At 46.9% G+C, this 20,606-nt stretch overlaps 1 protein-coding gene across 1 annotated transcript; it reads right to left on the bottom strand.

Annotated features, from left to right (window-relative positions):
* Nucleotides 1–3,125: 3,125 nt before the first annotated feature.
* On the bottom strand, nt 3,126–19,377 carry LOC125129637 (short coiled-coil protein). Its single transcript, XM_047784578.1, has 2 exons — nt 19,189–19,377; nt 3,126–4,070 (listed from the first exon to the last, which is right to left on the bottom strand). The coding sequence occupies exon 2, from the start codon at nt 4,046–4,048 to the stop codon at nt 3,800–3,802; it is 249 nt and encodes an 82-aa protein (XP_047640534.1). The 5' UTR covers nt 4,049–4,070; nt 19,189–19,377; the 3' UTR covers nt 3,126–3,799.
* Between the last annotated feature and the right edge of the window lie 1,229 nt (nt 19,378–20,606).

The following is a 20,606-nucleotide window of genomic DNA, read 5'->3' as shown; positions in this document are numbered from 1 at the left end:
TCCAAATGGAGTATTTTTTAACACATCTTGGCTTAGATTTACTTTTTAAAGTCTCAATGTAATGAGACAGACTGGCCATTATAAAATTTTCCAAGCCTAGCAGCAGAGATACAAAGACCTTTCAAGGACTCATATATCTATATATATTTTTGAAGAGTTGGAAAAGAAACAGGAACAAGAGCCAAAAATTCAATAAAGGTTGAATGTGCCATTTTAACTGCCATCCGGGAAAGCATTATAGAACATGACAATAAAATTAATGAAAAATTACAGATTTAGGTATATACAAAGGGCATGGATTTATTTACTAAAAAGCTAAGATAAAATCCAGACTAAGAGTTCCCTTGTGGCTTAGCAGGTTAAGGATCCGGCATTGTCACTGCTGAATGGCTGAGGTTACTGCTGTGGTGCAGGTTTGATCCCTGGCCTGGGAACTTCCATATGGTGCAGGCATGGCCAAAAAAAAAAAAAAAAAAAATCCAGTCTAAAAATTAGTAAGGAGGAGACACTGGGTGAAATCCTGTGACTTAGAATCCCAAATCTGCCCTCAATAAGGTACACCCTTATTTACAGAAGTGGGCTGGGGCCCTGCAGTTTCGGCTCCCATGGGGTGTAACAACAGCTGGATGCAAGGATTGAGGTCAACTACACAATGGGAAGGAGGAGCCCAGCCCCATAACCATTCCTGAGGCTAGAACCCAGCCCTGACCTCCTGAATCATTCTCAGCTTAGGAACTCCGAGCCCCTTCCACCCACTTGGTCCAGCCCAGATCTCCTCAGCGTGAGCTCCAGCATTAAGCACTGACATAAATCTGCTGGAGACAAACACACTGAAAATATTTAGCAGTGCTTCTTTCTGCACCCAAATCCACCCCTCAAATTCTGTCAGCACCAACACCTGCACATTGAATTCTCACCCTCAAATAACTTCTATCTTTACAAATAGTGCTTAAGGGTTGCTTTTTTTTTTTTTTTTTTTTAATGCATATGCCCATTTCCCCAGCCCTGCAGAGAAGCAGGAGTAAAAAATCAGAGTTTGATTTGTAGCAAGAGGACCGTGCACCTCTCTGCTCCCAGAAACTGGGGTGACTGGCAGATGGGCCCAGCAGGTCTGTCTCCCTGCCCAGCCCTTCTCCCCACTGCAAGACACTGCAGGACAGAGTCTCTGGCTGGTATGTGATTTGTTTGTTTGTTTGTGTTTTTGTTTTTTTGCTTTTTAGGGCCACGCCCGTGGCGTATGCAGATTCCCAGGCTAGGGGTCTAATCAGAGCTACAGCCGCCTGCCTACACCACAGCCACAGTAACACCAGATGGGAGCCACGTCTACGACCTACACCACAGCTCACGGCAATGCCAGATCCTTAACCCACTGAGGGAGGCCAGGGATCGAACCCACAACTTCCTGGTTCCTGGTCGGATTCGTTTCCGCTGCATCACGATGGGAACTCCTGTTTGTTTGTTTTTGAAGTATAGTTAATTTACAATGTTTTATTAGTTTCAGGTATACAGCTTGATGATTCAGTTTTATATATATTTTTTCCAGATTATTTTACCTTAACAGATTATTACAAAATATTAAGTATAGTTCCCTGTATAGTTCCTCATAGGTCCTTATTGGTTATGTTTTACATAGTGGTGCATATATGTTCATCTCAAACTCCTAATTTAGCCCTCGCCCCCCTTACCCCTTTGGTAACCATAAGTTCGTTTTCTATGTCTGGGGGTCTATTTCTGCTTCTTAACTCAGTTCATTTACATCATCTTTTTTATTTCACATCTAAGCAATATCATACGATGTTTTCTTTCTCTGGCTTCTTTCACTTAGTACGATCATCTCTAGCTCCCTCTATGATGCTGCAAAGGACATCATTTCATTCTTTTTTATGGCTGAGTGTGGCTGGTTTGTCTTCGGAAACTACCCTCCCTCCTTCCAACTGGGGAGTGAGATTGCAAAGCGATACACACAGCATGGTGTCCAGAGAGCCCGGCCAGGGAGCCCAGATGTCCACCTTCAAATCCCAGCCATACCTATGTTCATCAGCTGTGGGATCTTTTTTTTTTTTTTTTTTTTGAAACAGCCTTTTAATAAACAGCAAAGCATAACTGCAACAATTTTAAAGATTTGAAAATCAGGTCACAAAGGGATGCACGATGTTTGCAGTAGGACTGTTATTTGTTCATACAGCTAAACTCATCAAATCTTATACCAATGCAAACATAAGATTATTTCATGATTAGCTTAAATTTAACAACCATAAACTATATTAATGGACCTCTTTTCCTAGTTAACATTTTCACATTATCTTGACATTGATTTCCTTACCAAACAGAATCTACAAAGTTCAAAAAAAAAAAAAAAAAACGCCTGTTAAATGACTAAAACTCTGCAAACTAGTACTTGGGTTTACAGAAAATTCTGGGAGAAGTAGTGCAATAAAATACTGAGGAAGCATTAATTAGTATACATGTAAAACTCTCCCATTTTATTCATGATTCTGATACTAATACACTCTTAATTTTTGCAAAGTTGATCCTCTGGGTACTACAAATAAACCTGAGACTACACTTTATTCTCTTCCAGGTGTGGTTTACATAAGATTAGCCAAACTTAATCCATTTACTTATGTACCCCCTTCCCCCGCAAATCCAACCTGTGCTAGAGAGAACACAAACCTGGAGTAAAAACATTTGGAGCTGGTTAAGGTACTTACGGAGTACTTTTCCCACCCTATTTCCATTTCTCCTTAAAAATTTCTATTTCAAAAACACAGCAGAGCTCATCTTTCCAGATAACCAAGTGGGTTCTTTTGTGCAAAGAAAATTTTTAACAACACATCTATCTTCCCCAATTTGACATGTCAGTTTCAAGGGAAAAAAATCTTCATTTTTACAGCCTCAATTTCCTTTTTTTTTTTTTTGGTCTTTTTGCCATTTCTTGGGCCACTTCCACGGCATATGGAGGTTCCCAGGCTAGAAGTCGAATCGGAGCTGTAGCTGCCAGCCTACACCAGAGCCACAGCAACTCGGGATCTGAGCCACGACTGCAACCTACGCCACAGCTCACGGCAATGCTGGATCCTTAACCCACTGAGCAAGGCCAGGGATTGAACCCGCAACCTCATGGTTCCTAGTCGGATTCATTAACCACTGGGCCACGACGGGAACTCCCTAGCCTCAATTTTCAATTGATTAAAGAGGAACTAAATATTCTATCTTATTAGTAAACATAACAAATAAGCCCTAATGGAGAAAGTACCTAATTTTGGTTAAGTTTCAACAGGTTAGAGTTCAGGTTACTCTCCTAGGTGATTAACTCTTGGAATTACTTTTTTTACAAATGTGAAAGCAATTTTTTCTTTAGGGGAAGGAAAACAAGAAGAAAGCAAATGGCAAAGAGGCACAAGATGGTGGACAGGGTACAGAAAGCTGTGCGTTCAGGACGTGATTTTGGTCACTTTCACACAACATCGTGGTTATTCTCTTATACCTTTAACTATGCCTGTAATAAAAGACAGTGCTAAGCCTATAAAAGCAAATTTGATAAAACATTCATTTTCAAGTTTCACAAATATTTGCAATTCTAATTATAAAGTCTCTACATTTGCCCATTTTCATAGACTAACATAATACACAAACTCATGGAAGTCTTCTGTGATCTTAATTTTGCCTAGATCTGACATTAGCTTCGTAAATACTCAGTGAAGCCACAAACAAAACTATTATAATTTTTGGAATCTATCCACGTGTTAAAGGAAAAGGATCAGCAGCAATTCCATAAGACCTAAGGGATATCAATCCCTTAAGTTCTTTGGCTTTTTGTGTCAGTCGTTTGAAAAACACTAGAAGCTGACATGAGGTTTTCTATGTATTGTCCAAGAACTTGGTTTTCTGATTTTAGCTTCAGATTTTCTTCCTTAACTGCATCTACTCTTGCAGAGAGATCTTCAAGTGTGTATTGGAGTTCCAATACTTGGTTAATAAGTCCTGTTTTCTCCTCCAGCTCCGCCTGATTTTCAGCATCAACTGCATCCATGTCAGCATTCATCATCTTCAGTGACAAACTTTGGGACCTTGAATAAAAATTCTTGATGAATGGTCTGCTGTTAGAGGCACCGGCAGGGAGAGGGATCAAGAGGAGGCCTCGGGCCAGGATACTTGGACCAAATGGCACTGGCAGCCCAGCCCTCTCAGCTGTGGGATCTTGAGCAGATGACCTAACCCCTCTTTGCCTCAGTTTTATCATCTGTAAAAGGGGAACGTTAACAGCATCTCTTCTATAAGGTTGTGAAGACTAAACGACTTAATACTCTTAAGTGAGTTCCTGTTGTGGCGCAGCGGAAACGAATCCGACTAGTATCCTTGAGGATGGAGGCTCCATCTGTGGCCCGGCTCAGGGGGTTAAGGATCCGGTGTTGCCGTGAGCTGTGGTGTAGGCTGCAGACACAGCTCAGATCCCTCGTTGCTGTGGCTCTGGCGTAGGTCAGCGGCTACAGCTCCGATTAAACCCCTGGCCTGGGAACCTCCATATGCCACTGGAACGGCCCTAGAAAAGGCAAAAGGACAAAAAAAAAAGAAAAAGAAAGAAAGAAAGGAAGGAAGGAAGGAAGGAAGGAAAGACAGACGGACATAAAGTGCTTGGAATAGTGCTGGATGTGTAGCTTGTGCCTGGTAATCAGTAGCCACCTCCTGCATAACATAGATAGCATCTCGCCAGCAGGGATTTCTTTCTGTTCTGTTCATTCCTGTGTCCCCAGTCTCTAGGATAGTCCCAGGAACACAGGAAGGTTTTTTGAGGGTGTTTGTTTGTTTGTTTTGTCTTTTTAGGGCCGCACCTGCAGCATATGGAGGTTCCCAGGCTAGGAGTGGAATCCAAGCTACAACAGCCAGCCTGCGCCACAGCCACAGCAATGCCGAATTCAAGCCGCGTCTGTGACCTACACACCACAGCTTGCAGCAACACCGGTTCCTTAACTTGCTGCGTGAAGCCAGAGATCAAACCCACATCCTCACAGAGACCACATCGGGTTCTTTACCTGCTGAGCCACAACAGGAACTCCCATACTGGTTTAACTTGGGACTGAGGGGTTTCCCAGACACAAGACTTTCGTTGTTAAAACCTGAATGTCCCCGGCAATGCAGGGTCACCCTAAGTCATTCCACTACATAAAAAGATATAGAGAGTTCCCGTCGTGGCGCAGTGGTTAACAAATCCGACTAGGAACCATGAGGTTGCGGGTTTGGTCCCTGCCCTTGCTCAGTGGGTTAACGATCCGGCATTGCCGTGAGCTGTGGTGTAGGTTGCAGACGCGGCTCGGATCCCGAGTTGCTGTGGCTCTGGCGTAGGCCGGTGGCTACAGCTCCGATTCAACCCCTAGCCTGGGAACATCCATATGCTGCAGGAGTGGCCCAAGAAATAGCAACAACAACAACAACAACAAAAAGACAAAAAAAAAAAAAGATATATAGGCTCCTCTCACCTCCAAGGGTGAGAGCTTTCTTCCCTCACCTGGGTGGTCCCCAGGAGCAAGGTCTCCACTCAGACTGGGGGCTCCCCGAGGGCCACTCCTGCCTCTGACTCTCTCCAGACCCTGGTCCAGACCTGTAGCCACAGAAGACAGAAGAAGACAGCGTTCCCTCATCCCAGCTCCTCAGTGGTTAAAGGTCGGGTGAGAGATCCTATCATGCCAGCAAAGAAAGGAGACGAGCAGGGCCAACTTCAAAGTGCTACCAAGCTAGAAATTCAGAGTCGCACCCATGTGGCTTCTGATGTGGGATTTGACCTGAGTCCCATCTCCCAAGGCTCTGATGGGATCGACAGTGACCATGACCTCAGTGAGATCCGCCATGGGTGTCCAGGGCCATTGCGTCCAACACAGCAAGCCCCGCTCAAGGCCATGCACCTGGTTCCACCACAGGGGCTGTCAAGGTAGCACAGGGAAAGGATGGGTGTAACTGGCTCGGGGCTTACTAAGTGCTGGCCTTACGATACTCTCCCTCAATTACCCTAATATCTATGGATTACTTCCCGATATGATGAACTGGTTCTGGAAAGGAAGAGACAAGCCACCTCCCCATTACTCAGGTACAGGTCTATCCAACCCCATTCACCAAGTGCAACTCCCTTCTGGGCTTTGTCTCTGTACCTACCCAAAAGATGTGGTCGCTCAGTCATCAGCTATTATTGGTAAGCGCCTCTGTACAAAGCGTCATTGGATCAAGAAGGTAATTCTGTGTTGAATTTGTTTTCCACAGCAGCTGCACCATTCAACACTCCCATCAACAGTGCACAAAGCTCCAGTTTCTCTGCATTGTCCCCAACACTTGATTTTTTCCTTCTCTTTTTATATATTAGCCACCCTGATGGGCACGAGGTGACATGTCACGGTGGTTGTGATTTGCATTTCCCTAAGGATGAGTGAAATAGAGCACTTTTCCCTGTGGTTCTCGACCATTTGTATGTCTTTTGGGACATCTGTTCGTGTCCTTTGCCCATGTTTTATTCGGGTTAGTTTCTTTTATGTTGTTGAGTTATAGGAGTTCTTTATTTATTGTGGATATTAACCCTTTATGAAATATAAGATTTGCAACTATTTTCTCTCATCTCCTGGGTTGCCTTCTCACTCTCTTGACTGTATCTTTTGATGCACAGAAATTTTATTTGGAAGTAGTCCAGTTGATCTATTTTTTCTTTTGTCATCTAAGCTTTTGGTGTCTTGCCTGTGAAATCATTGCCAAATCCAACATCACAAAACTTTTCTCATACGTTCTCTTACAAAAGGTTTATAGGTTTAGTTCTTATATTTAGGTCTTTGATAATGGTTTATATCTTAAGCTGGTGGGAAATGGGGCATTCCTTGTGTTATATGTTATACTGTGTGGTGTAGTGTGTGTGTGTGTGTGTGTGTGTGTGTGTGTGTGTGTGTGTGTAGGTCCTGTCTGCTCCACCTGTTTTTCTAGGATTGTGTGAGACAAAGTCCAATCAAGCGTTCCTTGCCATAGTCTCTAGTGCTTCTAATTAGAAACCATGTCTGGAGTTCCCATCGTGGCACAGTGGTTAACGAATCCGACTAGGAACCATGAGGTTGCGGGTTCAATCCCTGGCCTTGCTCAGTAGGTTAAGGATCCGGCGTTGCCGTGAGCTGTGGTGTAGGTCGCAGACGCGGCTTGGATCCTGCGTTGCTGTGGCTCTGGTGTAGACTGGCAGCTACAGCTCCGATTCGACCCCTAGCCTGGGAACCTCCATATGCCGCGAGAGCGGCCCAAGAAATAGCAAAAAGACAAAAGACAAAAAAAGAAAAAGAAAAGAAAAAAAAAAAGAAACCATGTCTGTACATCTTATTAAAGCTGTAGCCTTCTTTTCTGTCTCTAAGGTAAGAGCAAGTAGCAAACAAAGGTCATCAAAAACTGGGGGTCTTGGGAGTTCCCGTCGTGGCGCAGTGGTTGACGAGTCCGACTAGGAACCATGAGGTTGCGGGTTCGGTCCCTGCCCTTGCTCAGTGGGTTAACGATCCGGCGTTGCTGTGAGCTGTGGTGTAGGTTGCAGACACGGCTCGGATCCCGCGTTGCTGTGGCTCTGGCGTAGGCCGGTGGCTACAGCTCCGATTCAACCCCTAGCCTGGGAACCTCCATATGCCGCAGGAGCGGCCCAAGAAATAGCAACAACAACAACAACAAAAGACAAAAAAAAAAAAAAAAAAACTGGGGGTCTTGGAGTTCCCTTCATGGCTCAGCAGAAACGAGTCTGACTAGTATCCACGAGGACGCAGCTTCGATCCCTGGCCTCGCCCAGTGGGTGAAGGATCCGGCATTTTCATGAGCTGTGGTGTAGGTCGCAGATACAACTCAGATCTGGTGTTGCTATGGCTGTGGCATAGGCTGGCGGCTACAGCTTGATACAACCCTTAGCCTGGGAATCTCCATATGCCCTGGATGCAGCCCTAAAAAGACAAAAAAAAATGGGGCTCTTTGTCCCATCCACGTACTAACCACCCAGAATACCAATAGCACTGATCTGGAAGCCCCTCAAATTACGTGGCGTCAGAGAGACCACCAGACACCTGTGTGGGCAGAACGACACCCCCACCAGGACTCTCCTCCCCTGAACCTCCTGCACTGCTACTTGCCCCAGAGTCACCAGGAAAGAAGAAATCCACATAGAGCTGAGCCTCCTCATGCAAAGGCTTGAGTAATATGGAAATCATAATTAGAAAGTTCTGGAAAGCAGGCACACCCTGGAAGGAAGCTCAGATGTGGCAGTGTATTAAAATCACATGTACCAAGTTCCAGGCTCATAATGCAAGGTGTTTACGTGATAAGAAGACATGGGAGTCACCGTTCTCGTGCTGAAGAAACTCAACATAGTTGAGGAGGCTGATGTGTGTAACCCCGCGGTGAATAATCCTGGCCTTGAGGCCCAACAAACAGGTCTGGATTCTGGTTCCTTTCCTTTCTAGCTGTGTGACTGTGCCAAGTTAGTCCTCTGAAGGTCAGTTTCCTCGCCTATAAAATGGAGGTGATAATATGCACTTCTCAGAGTTGCTAAGTTAAAGAAGTGGTTAGCATGGTACCTGTCATGGAGGGAACCTTCCATAGATAGTTTTGATGGATAATGGAAGTCGTATTAGCAGCAATAGTAGCAGCGCTGACATCAGATTTGCAATGAATTCCATCCACATTAATCAGCAGAGACACAATGAAAATGGTCCTAGAGATTCTTTTTTTTTATTATTATTTTCTTTGGCCACGCCCACGGCATGTGGAAGTTCCCTGGCCAGGGACTGAACTCACACCACAGCACCCACCTGAGCCACTACAGTGATAGTGCCAGATCCTTAACCTGCTGTGCCACACGGGAACTCCAAAGGGATCCTAGAGAGTCTATCCAGGTGTGAAATGGGAGATGGGAAACCCAGCTCTTTGAGTCACCTTGGTTCCCATGGAGGATCCTCTCAGTGAACTGAGAATGACATAAATGATAAAGAAACACCTTCATCATACACAATGGCACTCGACCCAAGCCCAGCGCCTTATCTGGGGCTTAAATGAGGAAAGAGCCACCTCTTCCAACAACTGAAAAACTTGGCTGAATTAGATTTGTTGAGAAGCAGTAGGTCAGTCTCCAATGGAACAGCATCTTGAAGGATTTTCAAACATTCAAATAGTTAACACTTAAATCAGGTTTACTTGGTGCAAGACACTGTTCTAAAGGCTTTAAACATTTATGAATTAATTTAATCCTCACAACAAATTTGAGATGGGAACCATTATTCTCAATCCCACCTTATGGATATGGAAACGGAGGCACAGTGGTATTAAAACTGGCCATGGACATTCACTAAAATTCTACATTAATCCTAAAAGTGGAGCTGATCTTTTCCTTCTGGCCCCAGAGGTGCGGAGGTACAGAGCTCTGTGGGACCAGTGCAGTTGGATTGAGGGCACAACTAATAGAGGGAGGGGCTGATATATGATCCAGCAATTCCACTCCTAGACATATATCTGGAAAAAACTATAATCTGAAAAGACATGCACCGCAATGTTCATTACAGCACTACTTACAATAGCCAAGACGTGGAAGTGACCTAAGTGTCCATCAACAGAGGAATGGATAAAGAAGATGTGGTACACATAGACAATGGAATATTACCCAGCCATAAAAAAGAATGAAATAATGTCATTTGCAGCAACAAGGATAGACCTAGAGATTATCATACCAAGTGAAATCAAAGAAAAATACAATATATCACTTATGTGCGGAATCTAATAAAAATGATGCAAGTGAGCTTTACAAAACAGAAACAGACTCACCGACATAGGAAACAAACTTAGGGTTACCAAAAGGGAAAGGGGGGATTTTCCATCGTGGCTCAACAGAAACAAATCTAATATCCATGAGGACACAGGTTCAATCCCTGGCCTCGCTCAGTGGGTTGAGAATCCAGCGTTGCCATTGCTTTGGCTCTGGCATAGGCCGGAGGCTGCAGCTCCGATTTGACCCCTAGCCTGGGAACCTCCATATGCCGTGGGAGAGGCCCAAGAAATAGCAAAAAGACATAAATAAATAAATAAATAAAAATAAAACTGAAAATTTGATCTTCTTGAAAAAAAAAAAAAGAATCCGGCCTTGCCATGAGCTGTGGTGTAGGTCGCAGACGGGGCTCAGATCTGGTGTTGCTATGGCTGTGGCTGTGGCCGGCGGCTACAGCTCCAATTCGACACCTAGCCTGGGAACCTCCATACGCAGCAGGTTCAGCCCTAAAAAGACAAAAAAAAAGTGTCGGGGGGGTGGGGAAGAGGGGAGGGATAAATTAGGAGTTTAGGATTAGCAGATACAAACTACTATATATAAAATAAACAACAAGGTCCTACTGTATAGCACAGGGAACTATATTCAATATCCTATAATAAACCCAAATGGAAAAGTGTAAGAAAAATAACATATATTTATGTATTTGTGTAAGTATCGTTTGCTGTACACCAGAAACTAACACCACATTGTAAATCAACTACGCTTCAATAAAAATTAAGTAATTAATTAATTTTAAAACTAAAAGAAGGGCTAACAGCTGCCCCATCTCCTCACCCACCAACATTCCTCCCTCGCTTCAGGGGGGAAGAGGCACTAATCCAGCACTGAGCCTTCCTCCCCTGTCATTTTTGGGAACGGTGGAGAAATGCAGATCCCTTCCCCACAGGGGAGATGCCCTTCCAGGCACACATGGTCAGGGGACCTGGATGGCCTGGCCGGGAGCCCGGCCCTCAGGGTTGGGAACCGGGAGGCAGGGGGGGACCCCCACCACTCAGGCATCTGTCCTGGTCCCCCCCCCCCCCCCACTGAGTATCAAACTGGCTTTATCCCGTTTCGTTCTCACCTTCGTCAGGATGATGACTCAGTCCTGGGTCCCACCCAGCCCCACAGTGGAACCCTAATCCCTCTTAATCCCTCTAAGGGAGGTGACCCATTCTGTTTGGGTTTTTCATGGTGGCTGCTACTGTTAACTCTGCCCCAGCAAGAGTCAGCACAATACACACAAGGGCACCCCATGCCCACGGAGGTGAAAGGCTCAAAACTCAGTGGAACTGGAAGAAAAACTCAGGAATGGAAGAGGGGAAATGAACATTCGCAGAGCGCCAACTGGGTGCCAGGCATAGCGTGAACTCTCTAATGAAAAATCCACTGCCCATTGCTGAGCAAGGAAACCAAGGCTGGAAAGAGGTCAGGCTGCCTGAAGTCACACAGCGCACGGAGGCAGCACTGTGGTTCCCACCGGAGCCCAGCCACCCCCACGGCCCTGGATGGGGCAGCAGGTTTCCAGACCACAAGACTGGGACGGGGAGAGGTCAAGCGACTGGGCCCAAGGCCACACTGCCAGTGAGGGACGGAACCAAGTCTAAATTCAGAGCTCCTGGACCCCAACCCAGGCACTTTTAGGGGTTGCATGAGGTAGAGGGTAGGGGGGTGTATTTTTTTACTCCCAAGGGATCCAACACCAATACGATTTGCCGACCACTTGGTTGGCAAGCCAAGGACTTTGCTGATACAGAAGATGGGAGAGGGAAGTTCTCTTGGGGTGGGAGGTCTGGTATGCAGGTTGGGGTCTGGGGAGAGCCTGCCCTCACCCCTCAGCATGTCTAGAGAGTCCCAAATCAACAAATCAAGCCTAGGGTGAGTCAACGCACCTCCATCCATTCTGTGCCCAGCCCAGGCCCTGGGGTGCAACCCCACCCAGGACAGTGTCTGGGTAGCAAATAAGGACAACGTCAACCCTCACGAGGACTCCGGGAACTCCTGAGGAAGCAAGATGGGCTGGCTCCAGGAGCCTTCTATTTTGCTGCCTAAACATTCACCCTAGCCCTTGGGGTCCATGCCTTGAATGCTCCTCCCTGGTCTTTGCCCAGCTGAGCCCTCCTAATCCCCTCCCTCCCTCCAGCACCCCCATCCAGATCTACATCCCCCAAGGGCTCCCCACAGTGAAGCCACCCAACTTCCAAGACAGGTCTTATCAGAGCCCTGGACCCCAACACCCCTCATGGAGACAGGAACTCCCCAAGGGCAGGGCTCTCTCTTCCCCATCAGTGCAGGATCTGCTGTGTAGAGAGGGCAAGATGTTTGGATCAGGAAATTCAACAGAAGGAGATATGTTCTGGTCCCAGTTCTTTTTTTTTTTTTTTTTGTCTTTTTAGGGCCACACCCATGGCATATGGAAGTTCCCAGACTAGAGATCGAATTGGAGTTATAGCCGCTGGACTCCGCCACAGCCACAGCAAGTCGGGATCCGAGCCACATGTGTGACCTACACCACACCTCAAGGCAAAATTGGATCCTTAACCCACTGAGCGAGGCCTGGGATCAAACCAGCATCCTCATGGATACTGGCTGGATTAGCTACCACTGAGCCACCACGGGAACTTCTAGTCCAGTTCTTCATTTCCACTCATGTCCAGGAGTGCGTGGCTGCTACAGAGTTTTCCCCGCAAAGCAGGAAGGGATTCTACGGCCCACGGATACAATGCCGGCCTCTGCCCTGCGGGCTCAAGACAAATCATCATGGTTGAAACTGGAAGGAGGAAAACCAAAGTCTGAGGCAGCTTTGATCTCAGATCTAAATACATCCCAGCCCCAGTGTAGATGAAGCACCCCTCACAGCAAATGCACAATCTATGGTTATGCTTTGGATGCCAACGCATAGGCCATCCTTAACCCCAAGAGCTCTCCTCCTTGTCCTCCTGCAAGCCCCCAGGACCTGGTCTTCTGGCTTCTCCTCTGCAGCAATGCCACCACCACCCTCTTCATCTTTTGGATTTTCAGCCATCACTGATGGTCGCCAACCATCCACCAGGCCCCTCCCTGTCCTTCCACGAGGAAAGCTAAAAATGCCAAAGACATTTCAAAGCCTCCTTTGCATCTAGAAGTGGCCAACGGGACCTAGTTCTGACCAGTGCTATGAAGGAGAAGTCTTCTAGAGGGCTTAGGAGACAGAGTTTCTGCCTTGGTAAGAAACATATTTGAAAGAAAATGTCCCCTACCCTCCTTTCTTAACTGTCACCATTGAGGGAGGGACACTTACTGCCAATGGAGCATCTGTCTTGAGGGGAGCAAAAAGCCCTGCAGGGAAATTGGCATGGTTGAGATGCAAAATTAACCAAATCAGGAAGCTCTGGCATCTAGATTTCTTGTTATGAGATAATAAGCTTCTATTTATAATCCACTCTAAATCCATGATTCTGTTTTTTGCAAACTATAGGATTCCAACTGGTGCAAAGTTCCCCTTCCCAAGACTTAATGATAGAGGGACACTCAACCTCCAGCTCCGCTCCCTGTAGCCACCCAGCAATCAGATATCATCCAGAAGCTCCAACCAGACACTGTCCCGCCAAGGGACACACTTGGGCTCAACTCCTGCCTCCTACCACTAAGGGAAGAAGAGGTTGAGCAAATACATGGAAACCTGAGTTTGCATCAGATACTCAGATCCCAAAGGGAGGTGGGGGGGGGGGACGAGGTGGAGTGAAATGATCCCCCGTTTATCCAGTTTGCCTTTTGCCTCAGATGCAGCTCGCTGCGCTATTTCTGCTACTTCCACGTAATATAAAGAGCGTTCTCCTCTCTTCCACACGTGACCTCCTCCTTCTGTAACTTCCTCCTTCTTCCAAGATCACTGCTTCTCACCATGCCGACCCCAGCCCCTCCCACCCTTTCAGGCAAGGCCTTCCAGGCCCACCCCGCCTGGTTCTGCTCTGGTGTGACAGGCCTCAGAGTCCTACCCCACGCCCTCCTTCAGGCTGCTCCCTCTCCTATCCAACGGGCCACCACCCACCAAGCTCAGATCAAGTCCCACTTGCTCCGCGAAGCCTCCCTAACTGCTGCAAACCTCTTCCTTCCACAAAGGCTGGAGATGCTACCTCCTCCACCACATCACGCATTGCAGGCATCATCCCTTAACTGCCATGAACATTACTGCCTGCCACAAAAACCAAGACCTTCCTCCCTGAGTCATGCCCCTGGAGGACGGGGGACACAAAGAGCCCCCCTGGCTTGTGGATTCTCTAGCCTGGTGGGCGCAGGCACCACCTGCCTCAGTTCTGACTCCAGGAAGGACAGGTTCCCAGTGGCTTTACTTTGGGAACACATTCCCCAGAACCTTGCCAACCCAGGCCCAATCTGCCGTCGCCCAAACAGCACATCCCACATCAATAAACAGGGGCAACTTCGGCTGCTTGCTGTTCACAGGTCTTAGCGTGTCATCCAAAATACCACAGATACCAACTCTTTCAAGTTTTCCAGCACCTACCTCCAACATATTTTGTCTTTATGCATTTCTTTTCTTTTTTCTTTTTAAGGCCACACCTGAGGCATGTGGAAGTTCCTGGGGCAGGGATCAAATTGGAGCTGCAGCTGCAGCCCATGCTACAGCCACAGCAACACCAGATCTGAGCCACATCTGCAATATATGCCCACAGCTTGCAGCAACACAGGATCCTTAACCCACAGAGCAAGGCCAGGGACAAAACCTGCATCCTCACAAAGACAACCTTAAGTCCTTAACCTGCTAAGCTACAATGGGAACTCCTCTTTATATGTTTCTCTCAGCCAGAACCTATAAATTAAAAAAATCTAAGTTGCATTTGTTGCCTAAATGTCAACAGGGGTCTCCCTGTCCACTGCTACCTCCACCCTTGCCCTGACTCCATCCCCCCTATGTATGCCCAAAGCCTTCCCCAAGACACCTACAAATCACAGGAGACTTTACATTCTCATGTTCATGTCTGCTCTGGAGCCTATTTTCTGAAATATCTGTGCTATATCATGAGTTATGTGAAAGTCAACTTTTTTCTCAATGTTCACCCAAAACAAAACACAGCAAATGAAAGACAAGTACTCTTGAAAGTAAATGATGTTGCTACGTATTTGGAAGGGAGACTCGCAGCGGGGATCTTCTCAGTCCAGAAAGAAAAGCCAAACAAACTTTCCTGAGATTAGATCTTCATCAAAATCAGATGTTACTAGAAGAGGCTGGAGGTGGAGGAAAAGTCAGCCTCCCTCACCCAGAATCAGATAAGGCAAAGGCTCCAAACTGCTGGTGACCCGCCCAGAATATGAAAATAGCCCCTCCAAAGCACCTTCCCAGCCCTCCTCATCCATGTGTCCACCAGCTCCCAGAAAACCATTCCCCACCCTCTTGCTGAGAGCCCCCTACATCCAAACCAACCCCCACTTCTCTCCCTCCTCCAGCTGCCCCATGGCTTACCAAAGTAATGCTGCTGCCCCCTCCTGGACTATTCTGGAAATGGCCCTGAGGGTGCCCCGTCCCCACTCCCTTGTCTTGCCTGCTTCTCTGCATTGAGGTTTTGTTTGTTGTTTGTTTGTTTGTTTGGGGGTGGGGGTTTTTTGTTTGTTTGTTTTGGGGTTTGGTTTTGTTTGTTTGTTTTGGGGGGGTTCTTTTGCTTTTTAGGGCCGCACCCACAGCATATGGAGGTTCCCAGGCTTGGGGTTGAATGGGAGCTACAGCTACCAACCCACACCACAGTGTGGTGAATTGAGAGGGCTGAGGTCCCCCCACCATCACATATAAACCACCCCACATTGCTGCTCCCAGGAGGCAAGGACATATCCATACGTTCTTGGCATCAGACTGGAGAGACAAGGGAGGGATGGATGAGCCTGCTCTGGCCCACCCAGAGAGAAGCCCTCTTCTTACCATCAGACCAGCAACCCAGGTGGGTAGGGGTGGTCTCTCCCCTTAGACTGGGAGCTTCTGGAGGTCACTGTGTAGTTGGGGCACAGCCCCTCCTTCTCCTGGTTTCCTCAGGCCGGCTGAAGGAACAGGGTGGCAGCGGGCCAGCTCCAGCCACAAGCCAGGGTGAACATGGCAGGTGAATTCTCAGCTGATAAGGACACACTGGGGTCACCCCTGCTCTGAACTTCGCTGGGACAAAGAGGATCCACTCCCAAGGTGTGTTGGGTTTTTTCCTCAGAGATTAATCCCATTATTAAAGTGCAAAACACATAAGCTCCTCCATGACCGTGACCGCTGGTATGGGCTCTCCTACCGCCTCCCATGAGAATAAGCAATGAGCTCACCTCACCCCGGGGCCCAGGGCCTTCATTACCCCCACGGCCCATGGCTCACCCCCACCCCCACTCCATCCCCTCCTCCTGTATCCTTCTGGGCTCCCCAGACAACATCATGGACCAGCCATCCAGGCCTTGGCAGACACAGATACTGGGGGTCTGTGAAGGCCCTCCGTAAGAGCCATCTTCCAGAGCCAGCTCAGAGGATCCAGAGACCTCCAAGTGGTGTGAGTTGGTTCAGAGGGGCTAGTAGGGACGGGCCTAAGTCTCCAGCCAATTCCGACCAAGGCTGAGACCCGCCACTGCCTTCCTTCTGCCACTGTGCCTCCTCTCCCAGGCTCTGTCTTCCAGCATTCAATTCACTTGGCATCTGCTCAGAGCCAGGCTGCTCTGGGCTCTGGAGAAATCCACAAGACAGGCAGGATGCTTGTGCTCCCAGAATTTGCAGTCTGAGATTCCTGCAGTCATTCTTTATTTTTATTTTTCCTATCTTTTTTTTTCTTTTAGTAATTATGAAAAGTAACCCATCCTGATTACAGAAAACTCGGAATCTACAAAAGCAGAAAAACTGAAAATAAAAACTATCCATGGAGTTCCTGTTGTGGCTCAGTGGGTTGAGAACCCAGCACAGTGTCCGTGAGGATGTGGATTTGATCCTTGGCCTTGATTAGTGGGTTAAGGACTCCGCATTGTTGTGGCTGTGGTGTAGGCCGGCAGCTGCAGCTCTGATTCCATCCCTAGCCTGGGAATTTCCATATGCCAAGGTGCAGCTGTAAAAAGAAAAAAAGAAAGAAAGAAAAAAACTATCCATGTTACAAGTAAGTTTTACTTTTTTTTCTAGTGCTTCCTCCTTTTTGATATATTTTTTGGCCACGCCCACGACACATGGAAGTTCCTGGGCCAGGGGTGGAACACAAGCCACAGCAGCAACCCAAACTGCTACAGTCACAACACCAGATCTTTAATCCACTGCACCACAAGAGAAATCTCTCCTTTTAAATATATTTTTGTTTGTTTGTTTGTTTGTTTTGTCTTTTTACCATTTCTTGGGCTGCTCCCACGGCATATGGAGGTTCCCAGGATAGGGGTCGAATCAGAGCTGTAGCCACTGGCCTACACCAGAGCCACAGCAACTCGGGATCCGAGCCCTGTCTGCAACCTACACCACAGCTCACGACAACGCTGGATCCTTAACCCACTGAGCAAGGCCAGGGACCGAACCTGCAACCTCATGGTTCCTAGTCGGATTCGTTAACCACTGCGCCACGAGGGGAACTCCTGGCCTCAGATCGAACGCACAACCTCATGGTTCCTAGTCGGATTCGCTAACCACTGAGCCACAACGGGAACTCACCTTTCTTTATATTTTTATCAAACTAATGCATGCACCTAGATTTTTAAAAGTTAAATAGTTCAGAACAGCTTATAATAAAAAAAAAAAAAAACTGAGTGTTCCCTGCCCCCTCCTCCAGTCCCTCACCTCGGATGCCATCATGTTAACCATTTCTCTCGTTTATTCTATACAAATTCTGTTTCCCACCATTATTCTAATAACGCAGTTTATGCTTCTGTTACTCCAGGCACTGCTTTAGACATTATCTGCTGATGCCTACAACGAAAGATTAAGATTAACTTGCCTTTTTTCTAATTTCCAACTCCTCTCCCCGTCTGCCTCCCAGTTTTGAGTTATATTATTATTCCAGCTCGTCTCTCAACTCCCTGTACAACTTCTTTTGGGGGGGGGGGGGTCTTCCTACTTTGCTAGGGCCACACCTGCAGCACGTGGAGGCTTCCAGGCCAGGGGTCCAATCGGAGCTGCAGCCACGGGCTTACGCCAGAGCCACAGCAACACCAGATCCGAGCCGCGTCTGCAACATACACCACAGTTCACGGCAACGCTGGATCCCCAACCCACTGGGCAAGGCCAGGGATCAAACCTGCAACCTCATGGCTCCTAGTCGGATTCGTTAACCACTGAGCCATGACGGGAACTCCTCCGGACAACCTCTAATACGAATTTGAAGCCTCCCCCTTGTTTCCTTTGAGCAGGTGCCTCTTACCTTCCTCCTTCTAAGATGAGGATAGAAGCATCTCAGCCTCCCCTCCAGCTGCCTCCCCCACCCTTTCTCCTCCCACCTTCCCTCTTTTATGTTGTCGTGCAAAACATTCACATTCTGTTCTGGAATCAGAATTAAATCTTCAGGCTCTGTTTACAGGTTTAGTATAAATAGTTGAAACCAAAATACAGGGTTTACCTTGTTATGGCAACATAATTATTGTTTACCCCATAGCCGGACGTTGCTAAGATGACGTTGTTTTATCTAATGACCCAGGATCACATTCCTGGTCTCTTACCGGACAGACGTAGCATCAAAGCCAAGTAGTCTTTTCTCTCACTCTCTCTGTTGCTCAAAATCAGGCCGCATTTTAGGAAGCTTTGTTTCTGGACCATGACTTTCTTACTGCTTTCTGTTTTATCTCAAGTCTCTAATGGCTTTGGATTTGTTTTTTATGAGTTGTTGTTTTTTGTTTTTGTTTTTTTTTCTCTTTTTCTCTTGTAAAGAAAAGGAGAGAGTTCCTCTTGTTGCTCAACAGAAACAAATCCAACTGGGAACCATGAGGTTGCAGGTTCGATCCCTGGCCTTGCTCAGTGGGTTAAGGACCTGGCATTGCCCTGAGCTGTGGTGTAGGTCGCAGACGCTGCTAGGATCCTGCGCTGCTGTGGCCGGGGGCTATGGATCCGATTCAATCCCTAACCTGGGAACCTCCATATGCCACAGGGGCAGCCCTTAAAAAAAAAAAAAAAAAAGAGGAAAAAAGAAAGAAAGGGAACCTATGCTTTTTACATTATATCACTACTGTCTTCTAGCTTCTAATTCTATTACACAAAACTTTTTGTTTAAAGCCGTTTTCCTGGAAATCTACTTTTTGAATCTCTTTAAGGATGTAGCTTTCTTCTGGCTCCTGTGTTTTCTCTGTGTCTTCTTCTGGGGCTCTTGGTAATCCTGCTTGTTATTTTATCCTTTCTCTTTCAGGCTGCCAGTATTCTTCACATTTTGATGATTTTATATCCTTAGGAACAAAAGAGTAAATTAGTCATTCTAAGTAGCTCTTACCGCTCATGCAGGCTTTCCTCACTATTGTAAACATAGACGTGTTTTCCCGAGCGGCTTCTCCCCCTGCTTAGGAAGGTTGCTCAGCAATGCTGTTTACGTGGCACAGCAAGCTGTGCTTGAGTCAACTGACAGGGAGCCCCACCTCCCGCTTACACCAAGCAAGAAGGCTTTATTCTGGGATGCCAAGAAAGAAGTTCCAGGGTGTTTGTTCATTTTCTTTAGGGAAGAGCTGGCTCCAGGCAGCTACTGCTTCAGTACAGGAAGAGAGGAGGGGGTGTGGCTGCCCTCGATGGTCCACAGGTAGACTTTCAGTTAACCCTGGCAATGCCAGCGCCTCCCTTCTCATCCCTGCCCTCCGCTGCCAATTCATCCTGTGGTCTCTCTGAGACTCCAAAATACACATCACTTCCTGCCTGCATTCCATTTCTCTCTGCGTGTCATATTCTGTCTGAGGCTTCCTTCTGTTTCCTTTTTTTTTTTTTTTTTTTTCATTCCTGTTGAGGGCCTCACCTGCAGCATATGGAAGTTCCCAGGCTAGGAGTCGAATCAGAGCTACAGTGGCCTATACCACAACCACAGCAATGCCAGATTCAAGCTGCCTCTGCTACCTATGCCACAGCTCATGGCAATGTCGGATCCTTAACCCACTGAGCAAGGCCAGGGATTGAACCTGCATCCCCATGGATACTAGTCAGGTTCTTAACCCACTGAACCTCAGCAGGAGCTCCTCCTTCACTCTGTTTCATCTACCAACACACCTCCTTCAATTTTTCACCTGTAAATGTTTAAATCACTTACTCACTGTCTGAGCCACCTCATGTCCCCTTTGCTGCTATAAGCTCCTATCTTCTTTTTAACAGGCTCTCTGGACAGAAACACAAGCACAAGTCCTCAACTCATTATTAGAGCCAATTATCCATTATGATTCACCTGCCCCATTTCTTCTAGACTTTTTTTCTAGCCACAAATGTCCAGTTTACATTTCACAGCATATTAATTTCACAGGAGATTAATAGAGTTTTCCAAAAAGGGGAAAGGGGCAGGCAAATAATTTTGAGAAAAATTTCCCTCTTAGAAACTTACAGTACACATTAGCATAAAGTACCTGTCAATATTCAGAAATGCAAGCAACAGAAACTGCCTCAAACTGATTGGGACAGGAAAAGATTTTATTTGAAGGATATTAGATAGCTAATCACCGCAAAGCCTAAAAAGGAGGGCTTAGAAAATAGGCAAGAATATTGGAGTTCCCGTTGTGGCACAGTGGTTAACGAATCCAACTAGGAACCATGATTTTGCAGGTTCGATCCCTGCCCTTGCTCAGTGAGTTAACAATCCGGCATTGCTGTGAGCTGTGGTGTAGGTCACAGATGCGGCTCTGATCCCGCGTTGCTGTGGCTGTGGCGCAGGCTGGCAGC

This window comes from Phacochoerus africanus, chromosome 6, assembly GCF_016906955.1.
Source record: "Phacochoerus africanus isolate WHEZ1 chromosome 6, ROS_Pafr_v1, whole genome shotgun sequence".
Lineage (NCBI taxonomy): Eukaryota > Metazoa > Chordata > Mammalia > Artiodactyla > Suidae > Phacochoerus > Phacochoerus africanus.
This window is presented reverse-complemented; position numbering and strand designations above follow the sequence as displayed.

Coding starts and splice junctions, on each gene's coding strand:
- LOC125129637 (XM_047784578.1), bottom strand. CDS start 4,048: ATGATGAATGCTGACATGGATGCAGTTGATGCTGAAAATCAGGCGGAG.